This window comes from Myxocyprinus asiaticus, chromosome 30 (assembly GCF_019703515.2).
Source record: "Myxocyprinus asiaticus isolate MX2 ecotype Aquarium Trade chromosome 30, UBuf_Myxa_2, whole genome shotgun sequence".
NCBI lineage: Eukaryota > Metazoa > Chordata > Actinopteri > Cypriniformes > Catostomidae > Myxocyprinus > Myxocyprinus asiaticus.
The window spans coordinates 24826808-24846070 of NC_059373.1; the positions used below are offsets into that span (position 1 = coordinate 24826808).

At 41.1% G+C, this 19263-nt stretch overlaps 1 protein-coding gene across 1 annotated transcript in view; it reads left to right on the forward strand.

Annotated features, from left to right (window-relative positions):
* The window catches only part of LOC127420803 (CUB and sushi domain-containing protein 2-like), a 491575-nt gene that overhangs the window by 448818 nt on the left and 23494 nt on the right, over positions 1-19263 (forward strand). The window contains exons 50-57 of the mRNA XM_051663350.1: positions 4564-4749; positions 4901-5095; positions 6211-6384; positions 6482-6655; positions 6772-6945; positions 12850-13038; positions 13526-13699; positions 17633-17815. Coding sequence (XP_051519310.1) covers positions 4564-4749; positions 4901-5095; positions 6211-6384; positions 6482-6655; positions 6772-6945; positions 12850-13038; positions 13526-13699; positions 17633-17815 — 1449 coding nt within the window. The remainder of the gene's footprint in view (positions 1-4563; positions 4750-4900; positions 5096-6210; positions 6385-6481; positions 6656-6771; positions 6946-12849; positions 13039-13525; positions 13700-17632; positions 17816-19263) is intronic.

The window sequence follows — 19263 nt, forward strand, 5'->3', positions numbered from 1 at the left end:
AGTATATTTCCCCTTCTTAAAAGAGTGGCATTAATGGAGAGCATCTTTTTAAAGAAGCCTCTCCGTTTGTGTGTATTTCCTGGTTGCGGTCATTACCTCTCCGCTTCCGATGGCCACGATCGTGGTCTTACGTGCTTGGGTACTGCCCACACGGAGACAGCGTTCGTGGACGGGTCATGTTCTCACTGCGAGAGCGTGACTATGGCAATGTTGCGGTTGCAGTTTTTCCTTCATTAGAGGGAAAGACCACCTCAGCGGCTCCCTGCCTCGGTCCTTCTACCTACGGGTTTGAGGCCGCATCGGTTAGCAATGGGGGCGATTTGGGGACCCCAATGGGAGCCACCCCACCAGGTAACTCCCCACGGACCTCCCATTCCCCAGTACGCTCATTTGCCCCGCTGGGATGAGACCGCCGGCTCATCTCAGGGCAAGTTTGCGATATCGTTTTGGCGCTCGCTAAGTGGATGAGCTCTCGGTTGCAGCATCGGAGAGCGGGCTGTCCAGTCTGATGCTGAGGACTCGACTGGGCACCCACCTTCAGGTGTGGTCGCCCAGTCACAGCTTGACGCGTAGCTGGCAGCCATGCTTGCCCGGGCAGCTGCATGTGTCGGGCTGGAGTGGAACCCTCCACCCCCCCTGAACCCTCACAGCCTGATGATTGGTTCTTGGGGCCGGAGCGCCACTCACAGCCACGCCCCAACCCGGTCCCTTTCTTCCCGTAGGTGCATGAGGAGCTCACGAGGTCATGGCGGGCGGGCACCTTTCACTGCCTGGACCCAGTCTCTGAGCTCCTCCGCTCTCACTACCCTCGATGGTGGGGCTGCCAGGGGGTACTCGGCGATTCCCCAGGTGGATAAGGCGGTTGTGGTGCACCTGTGCCTGCAAAACGCCGCCACCTGGAGGGGCCGCCTGAGACCTGTAGGGTTATGTCGTCTCTGGCGACTAAGGCCTGCAGTGCCGCTGGACAGGCCCCTCTGCCCTGCACGCCATGGCTTTCCTGCAAGTGCACCAAGCCAAGGTGCTAAGAGAACTGCATGAGGGTAGTTCTGGTCCGGGATTGATGCAGGAGCTGCGCTCGGTGACCGACCTCGCTCTCCGGGTGACGAAGGTCACGGCGTGGTCTCTCGGGCAGGCGATGTCCACCCTGGTGGTCCAGGAGCACAACCTATGGCTCAACCTGGTCGAGATGAGAGAGGCTGACAAGGCACGGTTCCTTGACGCCCCCATTTCCCAGGTCATCCTGTTTGGCGACACCGTAGAGGACTTCGCCCAGCAGTTCTTTGCAGTGAAGAAGCAGACGGAGGCTATACAGCACATCCTGCCCCGGCGCAGCTCAAGACCCCACACCCCATCTGCTCGTCGCCAAGGGCATCCTCCTGCAGTAACAGCACCGGATCCGCCGCAGCCCGCCTCCGCGGCCCGGCCCTGGCGTGGAGCTCACCGCAGGAAGTTTCCCCCAGTGAGCCTTCTTGCACAGACCCTGTGCAAGGTCAGGGAGGACAAGGAGCAGATCGTCCTAGTAGCACCCTACTGGCCCACCCAGATGTGGTTCTCGGACCTCACATTCCTCGCGACAGCCCCCCGGCGAATTCCCCTGAGGAAGGACCTTCTTTCTCAGGGACGGGGCACCATCTAGCACCCACAACCAGACCTCTGGAATCTTCACATCTGGCCCTTGGATGGGACACGGAAGACCTAAGTGGCCTACCACCCGCGGTGGTAGACACGATCACTCAGGCTAGGGCTCCCTCTACGAGACGTCTGTATGCCTTGAAGTGGCGTTTGTTTGCTAAGTGGTGTTCTTCCCGTCGTGAAGACCCCCAGAGATGCACAGTCAGATCGGTGCTTTCCTTCCTGCAGGAGAGGCTGGAGGGGCGGCTGTCCCCCTCCACCTTGAAGGTGTATGTAGCCGCCATTTTGGCACATCACGAGGCAGTGGATGGTAAGTATTTGGGGAAGCACAACTTGATCATCAGGTTCCTGAGAGGCGCTAGGAGGTTGAATCCCTCCAGACCGTGCCTCATGCCCTAGTGGGACCTCTCTGTAGTCCTTCAGGGTCTACGGGGTGCTCCCTTTGAGCCCCTGGAGTCAGTTGAGCTTAAGGCACTCTCTTTGAAGACTGCCCTCCTGACTGCGCTCACTTCCATCAAGAGGGTAGGGGACCTGCAGGCGTTCTCTGTCAGCAAATCGTGCCCAGAATTAGGTCCGGGTTACTCTCACATGATCCTGAGACCCGACCAGGCTATGTGCCCAAGGTTCCCATGACCCCATTTAGGGATCAGGTGGTGAACCTGCAAGTGCTGCCCCAGGAGGAGGCAGACCCAGCTTTGGTGTTGCTGTGTCCGGTGCATGCTTTATGTATCTATTTGGATCGCACGCAGAGCTTTAGAAGCTCCGAGCAGCTCTTTGCCTGTTTTGGTGGACAGCGGAAAGGAAGCGCTGTCTCCAAACAGAGGATCGCCCTCTGGGTCATTGACGCCATCGTGATGGCATATCACACCCAGGATGTGCCGCCCCCCCATGGGGTTACGAGCCCACTCTACTAGGATTGTAGTGGCCTCCTGGGCCCTGAACAGTGGCACCTCTTCAGCAGACATCTGCAGAGCAGCGGGCTGGGCAACACCCAACACCTTTGCGATGTTCTATAATCTCCGGGTTGAGCCGGTTTCGTCCCGTGTGTTGTCAGGTCCGAACTGGTAAGTTCAGGGACAACTGGCTGGGTGTACCACTTGCGCATAGCGCCTTTCCCCTCCCATGAGGTGAAGACGTGCGCTTTTGACTCCCAGTCATGTTCACAAGTTGTGATCCCTGGATGGCTTTCCTCCTTAGCCCTGTGGCAGATGAGTTTGTGGAGAAACTCGCTGCCGGCCCAGTATGTGTGCTAATTAGGCCCTGTACTGAGGTAGATGCTCCACATGTGGTGGTTCCCCATAGGGGACCCCATGTGATATCTTCCGCTAAATCGTTTCCCTGTCAGTAAACTGTGTCTTCCTTGGGCAGAGGCCCCTCTGCCCCCGGTCACCATGTTTGTAGAAACTTCTCCCCCCTCAGGTAGGACCCACCATGGGACTTCTCCACATGACATACTTCCGACAAGACTCGGTAAGACCATGTGACGTATTTCCACTCAAAATACTATTTTTGGGGAGAAAAAAGAGGAAAAGAGGCCACGGCTGGGCTAGCCTGTCCCAATTTGTTGGGCAGTCGACTTGTTCCCGATGGACCGTTCGACACTCATAAGAGCATTGGGGGAGGCTACGTGATGGCCTGGTGCGCTGGCTACGAGGCACACAGTGGTCTGCCTGTCTCGCACCGCCAGTCCAAGTAACACAGTTCAGCTAGTTGTGGCATTTGTATAGGGACCCCTAGTGTTACTACATCGACACAACGTCGTGTGAGTGACAGATAGGGAACGTCCTGGTTACTTCCGTAACCTCCGTTCCCTGATGGAGGGAATGAGACATTGTGTCCCTTTTGTCACAACACTGAACTACCTGCTGAAATGGCCAGGACCTTGTCTCGGCTCCTCAGCACAAAACCTGAATGAGTGGTTGCATACCAGCTCCTTTTATACCCATATGTCCAGGGGAGTGGCATGCAAATTCCACTCGCCAATTCCCATTGGTCTTTTTTCAAAAAGCAGAGGTGTTTGGGGCTCCCAAGAGTGACCCTTAGTGTCACTACATCAACACAATGTCTCGTTCCCTCCATCAGGGAATGGAGGTTACGAAAGTAACCAGGATGTTTTATACTGCCTTCCGGGCCTTCACCGTTCTGGATACCATTCCCTTGCATTGTGAGGACCAACAGACCTGAAACATTATTTTAAAAATCTTGGTTTGTGTTTTGCAGAAGAAAGAAAGTCATACACATCTGGGATGGCATGAGGGTGAGTAAACTATGAGATAATTTTCATTTTGGGTTAACTATGCCTTTAAGTGATAATCAAACAATCTGAAAACCAGTAATGCCAGAAGCCAATTTTTTTTTTTTATTTTTTTTTATTTTTTTTATTTTTTTTATGATCTTCTAATCAATTGGTCCCATGGCCATTTTTAGTGGATGTATGAAGTCAGTTCCCCTCAAGTTCACACAGGTGTCCTAGCAGAGTAACCACATATGTAGTTCATCACATTAACTATAGACATGTTCCACTAATGTATAACAAACAGAATCTGTCCAAATATTTTGTCTTAATTTTTAACAGTATACATTTTTTTTATTACTTAGAACGTAACAAACTTCCTTTTATGGATGTTTTAAATGATTTAAATTTAGCTTTAGTATTGTCTTGCTGGTGTGTTCAGGATTCTCAGGATGTGTCTCACACCAGCAGCTGTAAATGATGCAGGAAGCACCAGGCATTCTCTGTGTATTCATACCCAGCTGTAATTTCCATCTTGGATTGAGCCCTGTTCTCTAGCAGCATGCTGCTTTTGTTGTGTTCACTGAGTGTATTTACACTGACTGTTCTTTGAAGTGTAATGGAGAAAATACATATCCAGTTTCCTTGGGGTTTTGTGAGAACGTACTTGAGCAAGTCTCTCTCTGTCTTTCTCTCAGTTGTGTCCTGTGGGATGCCCATTGCTCCAGTGAATGGCACTATCGTTGGGCAGCACTTAACTCTTGGCTATAGGGTCACGTTCTCTTGCAACCCTGGTTTCCGACTGGCTAACAGTCAGCCAGTGTCAACGGTTTGCCAAGAGTCAGGGAGATGGAGCCCAATGGAGACCCGCCCTCGCTGTGTCCGTGAGTTCATGAGCCTATCACCAGTTTTAAATCTTATTTACTGTTTTCGATAAAAAGAACAAATATGGTGTCCTATCTTTGAATAAGAACAGTATATAAATCTAAGAAAACTTTTGATAAGACTAACATAGAACCCCTGTCTCACACTCAGCTGTTACTTGCCCTGACATCGGCCACTCTGCAGTGGATCATGGGAGATGGAGACTTATCTACGGCATGCAGAATAAATATGAGGCCATGATGATGCTGACCTGTGACCCTGGATATTTCTACAAGGGGCAAAGGGTCATCCGTTGCCAGGCTAACGGCACATGGGATTACCCTCATCCCAGACCGTCCTGTGAAAGTTAGTGTATCAGTCTTTTTTTTTTTTTTTTTTTTTCACATGCATAGACCCTAAATAAAAATTAATCTCCACTTTTGGAAGTTCATATACCTAATGAACGTATATGTATCAATGTTCCTTTTCATTTAAAATAACTTAATTTTACTGAGTCAGTTTGCATGCCAATTATGTTATAGGTAAGCAATTAAAATAAAGTAATAAAAAATAAATAATGAGAAGTAAAAAGAGAAATCTAAATTATATAAAAAAAAGAATCCATGGTGTCAGTCACATAGTCAGGATAGCCGTTTCTTGCAGTCGCAAAACACCCCCATAACAGGACTGACCCACCTCCATGCTTGACTGTGGGGATGGTGTCGTTCTTGTCATCAGCTTGTCATCTTACTCCAGACGTACTGCTGACCCATGGGTCTAAAACTCAACTAAAACTCAACTAAAACTAAAACAGTTAAGTGTCATACGTCTATAAAACCTTCTTGCAGGACTCCACAGGTCTTTCCTACTTCTTTCCTATTACTTGTTGAATATTCAAGTCAACATTTCCCTTGGTGAAGTTTTGCTTTCTTCCACACCCCAAGAAGGTTGCTGTTGTACCATATTTAAAAAATGTATGAATGGTGCTGCCAACTTTGTCTATTGGAAATTAAAGTGCCATGGAAATGTACTTTTAGCCATGACCTTTCTTGTGTAATGAAATAATCTCCTCTATTAACTTTTGAGACATCTTATTTTTAATTGCATTTTTTGCATAGAAATACATTTTTGCTTACAATGCTAAACTTAAATTTTAAAACTTGTATAAGTGCCATTGCAGATTGATGACTTAATTTTGTTTTAAAACAATTACTTGTGTAGCCATACATATTTAAGGAACAGCTACATGCATAGGGGTTGAATAATTATTAAAAAATCCTGCTATTTAGAAATATTAGGTTATATATTCACACTATGACTTTGAATGTGTCACTCAACTGATATAGATGTACAGTTTAAAAATTCAGGGTCATCAGAAAAGCTTACCTTTGTAAATCCTTACTGTCTTGGGGGGTTGAATAATTTCGATTGCAACTGTATATATACTGTATATATATTATTCTTTATTTGTGTTTATCTAGTTATCTCATGTGGGGACCTTGGCACTCCTCCGAATGGGAATAAGATAGGAACATTGACTGTATATGGAGCTACAGCTATTTTTTCCTGTAACACTGGTTATACTCTGGTGGGCTCCAGAGTGAGAGAGTGCATGTCCAACGGCCTGTGGAGTGGAGCTGAGGTCCAGTGTCTTGGTTGGTATTTTCTATTCCAAACTGGAGAAAATATTGCATCTTGCAGCTCTATGTGCTCTGTATGATTATGTCCATGTCCAATGTTTTCCTTCATCAGCTGGACACTGTGGCACACCTGAGCCTATTGTGAATGGTCAGATCATTGGAGAGAACTATAACTACAGAGGTAGTGTTGTTTACCAGTGTAATCCTGGATTCCGACTTATTGGTGTGTCAGTCCGCATCTGTGAGCAGGACCACCGCTGGTCTGGAAAGACTCCTGTCTGTGTCTGTAAGTGACAGTTAAACAGCCAATATATCTTTTTATACCCCTTTGTCAAGTTTTGTGACTGTAAAGAGTAAATAAATGTGTATATAGGATTAATATTTGGCCCTTGTGTTATTTAGCTATCACCTGTGGACATCCAGGCACCCCTGGTAATGGTGTGACTCAGGGAACACAGTTTAACCTGAACGACATTGTGCGTTTTTCCTGCAACCCTGGTTATGTTCTACAGGGTGCGATCAAGTCTCACTGCCAGCCCAGTGGCCAGTGGAGCAACACTCTCCCCAGGTGCAAAAGTAAGTCCTGCAGCTTCATCAGCACCTATTAAAATTGTGTGTAGGTTTTGTGTGAATTTCACTTTGTGTTACTTTAGAACAACTTAACTGCTCTATTCAACTCAGCTCTATAACTCAGCATGGTGCAGAACAAGAGCAAATGTTCTAATATAGAGTTCTTTGCAAAGAATGAAATAACCAAAGGGAAAAAAATAAAATAATGGACTTTAAATAACAAGAATTAAGGGTTTTCATTTAAATCCTAAGGAGGTGTTCACATCAAATGTGTTGTTGCGTCAAAATAAGAGGTAGACCCAACACAACAACTGGAACAGAATGCAAGTGCCTCGAGAAACATTTTTAAAAGTTTAAATGACATCATAAAAATGTTGTGCTCCTGAAGAAGATGCTGAAATAGCAGTGAGAAATGGCTCAATGATCAAAGATGTCCGTCTAGCCCATGTAGATATATATAAAATTAGGCTGGATGTTCGGTGTGAACGGTCCCTTAGTCTTACTGTTATAGACTCCAAAACTGCTCCAAGTGGAGTTCATTTTTGCAGCATGAGCTGATTTGTACAAAGCCTCAGCCAACGACAGCCCATCTCATGTCAGAGAGTCTGACCTCATGTGGCATCAGAATTTTTGTTTGTAAAAGCAGATTGAGAAATGCTTTTTTGCTACGAAACAGATTGTTACTGTCCCTTGTAAAATTAGTACTACAAATTATTTTAAAATATTTTTTTGTGTGTATTTGGAGATACATAATTGGGGTCTAAATCTGAGTTGTCATACAGATGCAAAAAAGGGACATAATTACCCTGAGATACAAATGCACGGAAAGAGTACCCCTCCCATTGTCCATATGACCCAGTTTATCACCTAAATTATGATCTTTAAAGTTGCATTTTCCTTCGCCTCAGTCATTCCTTTTCTTTGCATTATAAATTTGTGTTTAGTCTGTCTGAGGAAGTTGAAGTTGTCTGATGATATCAGTTACATTCTTCTCTCCATCATGGCCCATCATTAGCACAGAGCATGGGAGGAAGTTTGCCTAATGGCGCAAAAGGAGCTGGTAAGAAATGCTGAAGCTCCAAGTGGCATCAATAATTAAGTAGGCCTCTGCATAGCCTTGCTAATCAGCACAAATTTGTGTTTGAGTGAGCCACTTCTCTCTTCAAAATGGCCTCCTAAAAAAAGTTGGTTTGAGTGGTTCAGACTCATAATCTGCAGATAATTTAACCACTTCTACTCAAAAATTGCCACTGGCCAGCAGGAGCCTCAATTTTAATATTGAATTACGGCCAAGCAATTTTTTTCTTTTCTTTTCTTTTCTTTCCTCTTCTTTTCTTTATTTGTAAACTCACCAATTAACATTTTAGCTGAATATCAAACTAATATTGTACATTATAAAAAGGTGGAATCATTGAAAATGGTTTTGGCTGGCTCTGCGAAGAGCTATTAAACACATTTGCATGCATTACTACCCTGGTAAGTCTTAATTCTGTAGACAAGATGTCCCTAACTGAGATATGTTAAAGGAACGTTGCTGGTCTTCAGAACATAAGAAAGCTTGTCCTCTTCACTTAGCTTCATTGTTTCCCCATTATTGCACATAAAATACATCAGTGTAAGTGTGTTTCATGAAATAAGCTAGAATTATTTAGAGTATTTAAAGGTGCTGTACGCGATGTTTGCTCTTTTGGAACTTCTGCCAGACTTAAAGGTGCACTCATTATGATTTTAGCTTGCTCTTAGTCTTCCCATCGGTCCCACTAGTTATTGTGGTTTTGGACTATATACTGACACCCAGCTTGAAACAGATTTGTAAAAATCATATTTCATGTGATTCGTTTTTATTTATTTTTTTATTTTTTATTTTTTTCAGACTTAATGTAATCATTCCAAATGGATTTGCACAAAAATGCAACTGTTCAGACTGTTTGAACTGACAGTCTGAACATAGTCTAAGTGCCACTGGTTTACACCGAATATGTTTGTTTATCTTCTGTTTTGTTACTTTTAGTGTGTGTTTTTCTCTGTCTCATAATACACACATCCCTATAATCCAGAAATTTTTTGCGGGTTGTTGCACGCAAGACTGTGACTGTGCAGCTAGACTTGGTGTTTGATCACACCGTTTATCTGTAATCCGCTCATTGAGAGCTGCAGGTAGAAGTGGTTTGTTTCATGACTCCTCTTGTTTGTTTCCACTTGCACTCATTCTGTTCGGACTGTCTGGTGGATCACACTGCTGTTTATTAAAACCATGCCATCACTCTACTACTATATTGTTGACTTGGGCTTCATTGTTGTTTGTAGTAAGTATATTGTGTTTGTTGTTTTATTGTTTGGTTTGCTTGTTTTCTTTACATATACTTTTTTTGTTTGAGGCTTAGCTGAAGGTGCTATATAAAGTAAACGTTATTATTATTGTCATTATTAGTGGTAGTAACTCAGTCAATTGCATGATGGCAGCGCCCATGAGGGGGCGACCCGCTCAATGTAAAATTAAACAGCTTTTATTGGGTTTCAGATATGGCTGCAGTTTTCATCTCATGTGAGTGTACATCATTTTCAACACATTTCTAAAAAATGCTATTCATGTCTTTGTTTAAAACTTTTTTTTTAATTAGCAAAAACATAGTGCCACTTTAACCTCTGAATTAGACACGCCCCCTCTTTACAGAACTCCACCCTCGAAAGACATGCACACACACAGATGCTTGAGGACTATTGTAATCAGAGATGGAGCAAAAGAGCATATGTTGGCTGCCCTTTAAATGAGCAAAATGATTGACAGACAGAAAGCGCCTCAAAGTCTTCAGAATGGCTAAAAGAATCTGACTTTTTGCTGTTTACAGAACACCTTTCGGTTGTCACAGAGACAGTTGTGCTATTTTTAGATGGGACATTATCTGTGCATCATTCCATTAAAAAAAAAGAAAAGAGAAATCACCTTTGAAGAACCCCACATAGTTCCAATTTTTTAATTTAATTGCTTGCCGTCTTGCTTTTGTCACCACAATTTTATATTGTGCTGTTATTTACTTTGTTTTGCCTTTTTTCCAGTTTGTGAACAAATACAAATTACTGCTGCTTTCTGCCCTAGGTTCTCCATTCACATTTTTTTCTCCTCATTTCCTCTCTTACGCTGCCTCTACCCATCTGGCTCATAGCTAACACACCACCCAATCTCTCTCCATCTCTCCTCTCTCTGAGCCCAAACCATTCCCTCAGTCATTCCATTCAACAGCCATTAATGAAGCAACTGTTTGTGTTTATTGGTTTTCAAATATTTGCAGAAGTTTGCCAGAAGCCCTTTGTAAATATACATATTTTTTTTAGGAGCTTTCAAGTATTTGGGGCAAATTCACTAAACAGATTTGCACAATATTTTAGCACACACACACACACAAAAAAACAAAAAACAAAACGGTTTCTTATTCACTAGCCTCCCTCAAGCCAGTTTAACCAGATGCTAAATGCACTGATATAGTGCTATGCCAAATTTATATCAAGCCATTGTAATACTTTTTAGCACAAACACCCCCCTTTTCTATGTAAACTAGGCCATTTATAGATGCCTCTCTTTTGGCATGTGCCTTATTCACAAAACTCACAAAGTGCTATTTGCCTGGCGCAAGTAACTTACTGCCCATGGAAAGCAGGTGGTAAACTGGATTTTGTTAAAAGAGATGTTTCATTTCCTTTTGATTATGGCAGCAGTTATTCATCAAATGATGGTTAAGAGTGTTATAACCATACTCATATTCAGACGCACATGTAGTCAGTGGCGCCTGCAGCTGTATGGCCATAAGCACTGTGTGTGCCGTGAGCACTCCGACTGAGCTGAGAAATATTTACTCTCAGTAATATTTTACTTTTCAGTGAATTGGCCAAACGGGCTTGCAAAATGGTCTGAATAGATTCATGATTCAGTACAATTCGTTCAGAGTGCTCTCTCACTGAATCATTTGGAGCGATTTCTCACACAGTAAAACAGTATCGGGATATTTACGAATACAGCGCTGGATACAGTTTAAATTTACTGACAGTCAACTGAAACAAAAGGTTGTCTTTTTGAAAGGTAACTGAGAAACTTCAGCTAGTGTTGTGTCATGTGAACAAGGGGCTGTTCAAACTGAACGTGTTTTTGCGTCCGCTCGTGCTGTTTTTCAGTCGTTTTTTATGTAAACATTCGCTAGATGGATGTCTTTTGACAACTGTGTGTTTTTAGCATCTCTCATGGGAGCGCTGCATTTTTAGATGCTGTGTCAATTTATAAATAACTTCTTCAACTGATAAAAATGCGTCTCGAGACACCTACGTTCTGCTCTATTCTTTGTGGTGTGTTTTGCTTTTTTAGCACAAAAATGTGTCTGTCTGAACAGTTACTGGAAGAAATGCTTTAGCCAATAGTTACATGAATGCTACTCATACTCGAGAAAATAACTAAATGCTTATCTCAAAGTCACCAGAATTGAACGCTTTGGTATTGTTTTTTGCAACAACAAAAAAAAAAAAAAAAAAAATCTCACTGGGGAGCATGCCCCGGACCCCCTAGATATAAGGTTTCATAGGCAGATTTAGAGATCTGCAACCCGACAGGTTTCGGATCGGGTTCAGGTTTGTAATTAATGAAAAAATAAACAGGCCTACCGATCTTGTTTCGCACACGCGCTCTCAATCACAGACATGCACGAATGGACGAGTTTGGGGCTGTTCACACCAAATGTGTTTTTGCGCACGTCTGTTCTGTTTTCCCATTGTTTAAACGCTTGATAGATGAATGTCTTTGACATTTTCACTGCGCCTCGCTTTTTCTTAAGCATCTAGTGTAGGTTAGGGTTAGGGTAGATAGGGTACGGTAGGGTAGGGTAGGGCAGGGTTAGGCTTAGGTTTGTGCATGGGGGAACGCATTCTGACAGCAAAGAATGTTACCGTCAGATACTGTTCCCCCCCATACAGATCTGCTGGGGGAAACAGATCCTGATGGAGAAACAACACCGGCACTGTTTAAACACCATGTCAAGTTAAAAAGAACTTCACATTTTCAAAAATGCATGTTGAGACACCTGCGCTCTGTTTCATTCTTTGGGCTGTATTTAAATTGTTTTTAGCGCAGTTGTCACAAAGATTCAACAATCTAGAGGGGACTGTTGCATTGTTTCATATTATTCCAGATTGTTCTGCACCAGGTGAAGTTTTAGCAAATAAACAGTAAGTCAATGCTTTTTTCCCCTTCTGCTCTAGTGTACTAAGGGGCTGCCGTGCCTTGATAAAACTGTGTATGTTTACTGTTTCAGTACTGTTACAAATGTTGCCTATATGCTTACATAAAATACAGCCTATTGCAACAGTACTTGCTAGGAAAATAAATTAGATAGTAAGCAATTTCGGGTTCGGGTGGGGTTCGGGCTTAAAATCTGACGGTATCATTCGGGTCGGGTTCGAGTTTAATTTTAAGGCCCGTGCAGTCCTGCAGGCACCCATGCATGTAATCAAGTGTACTTTCTGCATTTTAAAAAGCCGATTCAGGTGTCTGGATTACAGTGGTAGAGTAATGCTGTACAGTTCCGGCATAGTATATTAAGTACCGACGAATTTCGCTGTCCAAATTGTTTTCATAACATTACATGATTTGCACAATTCCTTTAGTGAATCAGGCTAAAACCACACAAACAGAGTGTGTAAATAAGCAAACAAAGTCTTTAACCGGTGACTTCCTTGGTATGCTTAGTTCAGATAGTGGATGAATTGATTGGATGTTCATTCAAAACAAACTATTTTCTTTACATCTATCAGTCAAGTTTTTGTCAGAACAGTTGTTTTGCTAAAAATATTTTGTACTATATAAGCTGCTCTCTCTCTCTCTCTCGCTCTCTCTCTCTCTCTCTCTGTCTCTGTCTGTCTGCATCTCAGTTGTGAACTGCACTGATCCAGGACATGTTGAGAATGGTGTCAGACAGGTCCTGCCCAGCGGGCCTCATCGTTACAGTTTCCAGACCACAGTCTCTTACAGCTGTAACCCTGGATACTACCTGCTGGGCACCAGCACTCTGAGCTGTCAGGGAGATGGCACGTGGGACCGCTCCCTACCCAAGTGCCTCTGTAAGTCAGCTTAACCTTAAAATTAATTATGTAACTAATCCCTTAACTCCTTTGTTTTTAATTGGCACACATCTTGTAAAGGATACTAGAGAAATAAACGGATGATTTGTTTACACTCTTTAAAGGTGAAGTGTGTAATTTCTCTACCACTAGCATCATTTAACGGAGTTGCAAAAATACTGATTTTCAAACAGGTTTTCCACTGTGCACTCCTCTAGTCTTTCATTGGTCAGACAAAATGATAGTTCTGCCCCAATCTCACTTCATTGAGCAGATGCTGCATTAATAAACATGGAAATGTTTTAATAACACTACAGAGCTTCTGTTTAAACTTTTCAGGGGGAGCAACCTACGAATTAAAACATTGAAAAATTAAACACTTCACCATTAAGGACTTTGATCTGACAAAGTGCATTGTAAGGTTTGTCTCAAAATGAAGCTAGCTTCTTAAACTTCTAAAATTCCTCTGTTTTTCTCTCTGCTGCAGTGATTCTCTGCAGTCGTCCCAGCATGCCTCCATATGCACAGATCTCTGGGGACAGACGCACAGTGGGCTCCGTTATCCGCTTCAGCTGCATTGGCCAGCGCACCATTGTGGGCAATACCACCCGCATGTGCCAGCTGGACGGCCAATGGAGCGGCTCCCTACCACACTGCTCCGGTACTGCAAGCCTCTTCCCTAACCATCATGCATACATTATCACACGCACATTTATCATACACCACCAGTGAGGCAGGGGTTCCATTTTTCGCATTGCTCTAGCATCTCTGAGGTCTTGTAAGTGTGCAAGATGATGAATCAATGGCTTTGGGATTACAGCCCAGATCAGTGGGCAGTAATACAATATTGCTGTCTAGCCAGCGTCCTGAAGAGCGAGAAGTGTGTCCCTCCATAAAGCTTTAATCTTCTCATATTTGGCTTGGTGACATTGACTCCCACATGCCTCCCAGGTAATGAGCTGCCCTGTTCCACTATAAACACATCAGTCCCTTGCAACCCTCAGATGTGCCAGAAGAGCTTCATCCCTAGCTGTAAAACCACTGACAGGTTAATGTCACTATTCATAACATTTATATATATATATATATATATATATATATATATATATATATATATAACATTATTATTAAGATTTTTTTATTATTATTATTATTATTATTTTTTTTTTTTTTTTTTTTAAGATTTCACAATCTCTTTCTGCTGGCTGTCAAAGACTGCATTAGACTTTTTTTGTAAAGAACAGTCTATATACCGTGTTTAATAGCCACTCTGTGTGAGGTTGTGAAAACAATATTCAGTGGCCCCACAGTATTTATACACTAACAAATCAATGAATTAATTTCTTTGCATTATATAACAAAATATTAAATCGAGCTACATTTATTTTACAGAAAGCACAAATACACATTTTAAATGATCAAAATTAAGACGAATGTGTTCTCACTTTATGGTTTAAAACTTGGCACATATCAGTGGTGGAAAGAGTACTGATTGATTTTTTTTTTTTTGATTTTTTTTACTTAGGCACTGCTACTGAAGAAATAATTCACTTGAGTACAAGTAGAAGTACTGAGAAATATTATGAGTATATAAGTAGTTTGCTGAAAAATTACTCAAGTAAATACGTTACAAGTTACTTTATGAAAATTATATTATATATAGTATATATGCTTATATTTTTTGAACATAAAGACATTTTTGTTCTTTAAAGAAATGGATGCTTCCTTTCACCAAGGATGTATTAAATTGATCAAAAATACTGCCAAACTTATTCATTGCAAATAATTATTACGGTTTGAAACAATTGTTTGAAGTGGTATTTATTCTTTTTTTTTTCTTTACCCGTGATGGCAAACATACACTGTGTCACCTGTTCCTTACAAAACCATTCTAAAGTGCTAATTTAGTATTCAAGAAAATTTTCTTATTATTAGAACATTTGAAAATGGTTGCACTACTATGCGTAAATCACAATAGTGAGTTTTTCCCCATTTGCTGTGGTATTGAGTTCTTGCAAATTGCTTTACACTTGCAAGTCAAAGTTTGGTTTAAAAATAGGCAAAAAGAAACACATTTCTCCTGAAATTCTATTTTCTCCTAAAGTCTATTGTTTTAGAGAGATGAAGGCTATTCCATGCATTACTGTTTTGAAAAAAGAATCTCTAACCAGGATAGAGAGAGAAGTGGATGGCCAGATGCACAACAAAAAGACAAGTAAATCACAGTCTATAATTTGAGAAACAGACTCTTCACAAGTCCTAAACTAGCAGCTTCTAAATGCCAAAGACCTGCATTGCTGCAAGAGGATTCTTGGACAAACAGAAAATGTTAAGAATACAGCATTTATTTAAATAGAAATAGCCATTTGTAACATTCTAAATGTCTCTAAATCATCTCTAAACTACATAATGTGCATTGTGACTGAAACACATTCCTATTTCAGGTTTATTCTCATTCATGTATGTCCAAGTATTTTGGCTATTAAGTTAACATACTGTACAAAACTAATATAATGCAATAGAGGAGGAAATGTATCCTCTATGATATTGCAGTAATTATCCAGATATGGAATGAGATTATTAAGCAAACTGTTATCAACTCCTACACGCCAACTGACTAAAATAAGGCAAAAATAAACATTTCTCACAGTGTTTGTAATTAATAAGTTAGTGAGAGATATGATCGATTCAAACATTAAAAGTGGTTGTTGTGTATATGTGTTATTGTATTACAGTTGTAATAAGAAAGTCTTAACTAACATTATGGTTATTTAACATATTGAGATATTATTATTAATAAAATTCTAGCATTGCCCACTTTTGGACTCTAGCAGATGAGGCTTTTCAGACAGATAAACAGCAGCACAGGGCAGGGAAGTGCAGTACAGCACCGTGAGCAGGAGTGTTACCCACTAGGACAGTTTATTTTGAACAAGAGGGGCGAAAGGTTACGGAATTTAACACGGGAGTACAATACCGAACTGATGAGGATTGATAAAAGAGAGAGCCCGTCTATGCGCACGATGGTGCAAGGAAAAAAAATAATGTTCAGTGAAAAGTCAAAAGAAGATCGCAATGTATGTAATGTATATTTTTGTTAATTTCCACTGCATTTTTGCCACAAGTCCCCATTAATTTCCAACACTATTGGCATTGTATCTTTCTAAGGTATTTAAAAAGTTTGTTTTAGACATATAGTAGCAAGTAAACAAGATATCCCCACATATATTTCAAACTACACTGTGTTAATGTTTGACACAGTTAAAACATTGCCTACCTTAAAAACAAGAGAAGTTTGATCAGTGGTTAAACGTGTTCAGACAGTTCCCTCGTACCTGAATGAACGGCTCCTTTCCAGAATAAAATGAAATATACAGAAAATCACAGTATTACAGTTCTTGTATAGTGACAGGACAGAAAGTCTTGGAGAAGCTAGAGAAGAGAGGACAACGGCGGCAGTTTATGCAAGCTGCTATGCTTATGATGCTGTGCCCCGTGAGCTTCCATTGTGCCGCGCACAGTGTGTTTTAATTTATAAACAGATTTAGCACTTATAACTTGCCCATTTCTTTTTCCCAAAAAATTTCCCAGAAATTCATAAATATTATGTTATTTTTTGTACTTTGTAATTGTGGTGAAAAATAACTGTTGCGAATTTGAATACTTAATATAAATATATATATATATATTTGACCGGTGTGTGTGTGTGTGTGTGTGTGTGTGTATATATATATATATATATATATATATATATATATATACACACACACACACCGATCAAAAGTTTTGAAACGCATACTCATTCTTTATTATAATCTTTTTTTTTTTTTTTTTTTTTTTTACATTTTAGTATAATAGTAAAGTCATCAAAACTATGGAATAACATAAATGGAACTATGGGAATTATGTTGTGACCAAACAAAATCCAAAATAAATCAAAACTGTGTTATATTTTAGCATCTTCAAAGTAGTCACCCTTTGCCTAGAATTTGCAGACATGTACTCTTGACATTTTCTCAACCAACTTCTTGAGGTATCACCCTGGGATGCTTTTTAAACAGTACTGAAGGAGTTCCCATCTATGTTGGGCACTTATTGGCTGCTTTTCTTTATTATTTGGTCCAAGTCATCAATTTCAAAAACTTTTTTTTATTTTTTATTTTATTTTTTATTACATTTTTGTTTTATAATGAAATAAATTAATATGGTGGCACAATATGGTGGCACAATTTGTCTACAAATCTAATTTCAAACATTTAAGCATACGCCTTCAGATCAAAAGATTTTTAAGATCATGAGAAATATTTCAGAAAAAAGTTTCTAAACTTTTGACCGGTAGTGTGTGTGTGTATATATATATATATATATAATTTTAATTGTAAACTATTTATGCATCATAGTAGTTCTGCCTTGCTACTGCCTTTCGTTTGCCTTTTGATGTTTACAAATTTTTTTACTGAAAACAAGACAAAAAAAAAAAAAATAAACAAAAAAAAAAAAAAAACTGATTGAGAAAATTAGCTCTGGAAACTTATCACACCATGCCTTGTTTGATCAAAGTGTTAGTGTATATATGTGTGTGTGTTTGTTTCAGGGGATTCTGCTGGTCTGTGTGGAGACCCTGGCGTTCCGGTGCACGGTATCCGTCTGGGAGAGGAGTTCTCCGTACGGAGCGTTGTACGATTCAGCTGTGAGCCTGGATACATTCTGAAGGGCTCCTCTGAACGAACCTGCCTGGCCAATGGCTCCTGGGTGGGCATCCAGCCAGAGTGCCATGGTAAGAAAAATCAAACCTGGGCGGCTGTAGAGAACATGGCTTGAATGCGGGTGATTAATCACTCTGCCTGTGGAAGAACAAAAACAGTATGCTAATGACTTAGACAAGAAGGTTTTGCATCGCAGTTTGATTCTACTTGCAAACTACCTTGTTTCTAAGCTTAAAATAAAGTCAGATAAAAACAGACAGAGATCAAAAGTGTTTGGTGAGAAGTTATTTTTTTATGTCTTTATTGGTTTCCCTCTGTTCTGTATTTGGTCTCTGCTGTGACTTTGTAGTGGCTCAGTATACCTAGGGTGTACATGTTACACTTTCGCTCCAGCTGTTATTCTTCTCTCACAGTATGCTGAATTTTATCCAGTTGAGAAGCCTAAATGACTATGCCAGCCCCACTTGTCCCCTGGACACTGCACTGCTTTGTTCTCATTTGGTCTCTCTCTCACTGTCTGTCCTTCTCTCCATAACTGCATTATTATTCTGCTCATGTTGGTTTGTGTAAAGTGCCTGCAGAGTCGAGCTGACAACCCCAAGAAAGGCATGTCAAAGAAGCAAAAAACCCTGGTTAATTGCCCGTGTGGAGATGCATGCCATTTCTCTTACCCCACTTTTTTTACACCAACCATTTGTTTTATCTCACATCTTGTTAACAATCACCCTTAAACATTTCCAATAGTTTTAGTTTAGAATCTCTCACAAAAGCACACTGCCTGCAGAATCCATTCCTACTTCAAAGATGAATGAAACTGTGTGTTTTGAAAGGGGCATGTGTGCCTAAGTTTGTGTTTCTCTATTGATTTGACCCCTGGGCTGTTTTTATCCACACCAATTTAGCAAACTGTGGTGGCTTTAAAGGTAGATTCTCAGAAAATGCAGACATTGAGAGAGAACAAATCAATAACAGCCTAAGCTCCCTCTCATAAATTTGCATCCTAAACGCACCATAAAAAGCATATGGTCTCCTGGAAGAGATAAAGAAGAATTATTCATTTATGTCTTCATTACAAATCTATCATCTCCCAGCATTCACCTATTGCAGGAAATCAGTTTTCTCTCTGGAACTGATGTGAATTATAATAACATGATATAGCATAAAGCTGTGGCTCTCAACTGGGTTACAACACAACAGTGGGTCGCAGGCCTGTTCTGATAGGGTCGCAAACAGCAGGGAAAAAAAAAACATTTAGAATGTAAATAATAAATCACAACTTACCATTTGGCCTAATTGTATGTATAAAATAAATGACTAAATTCTGGCTTGAAACTCAATTGGGTGCAAGCTTTGAACTTGTTATCTATTTGCCAGTCAGCTAGCTCGCACAAGTGCACACGTACTCTCTCTTTGTCTAAAATTTAAATTTGGTCAGTTTGCAAGTAAGCTGGTTTCACTGAAGCACACTGCAATAGTTTTCTCTGAAACCCCCCACCTCCACACGTCTAAATATTCTTCA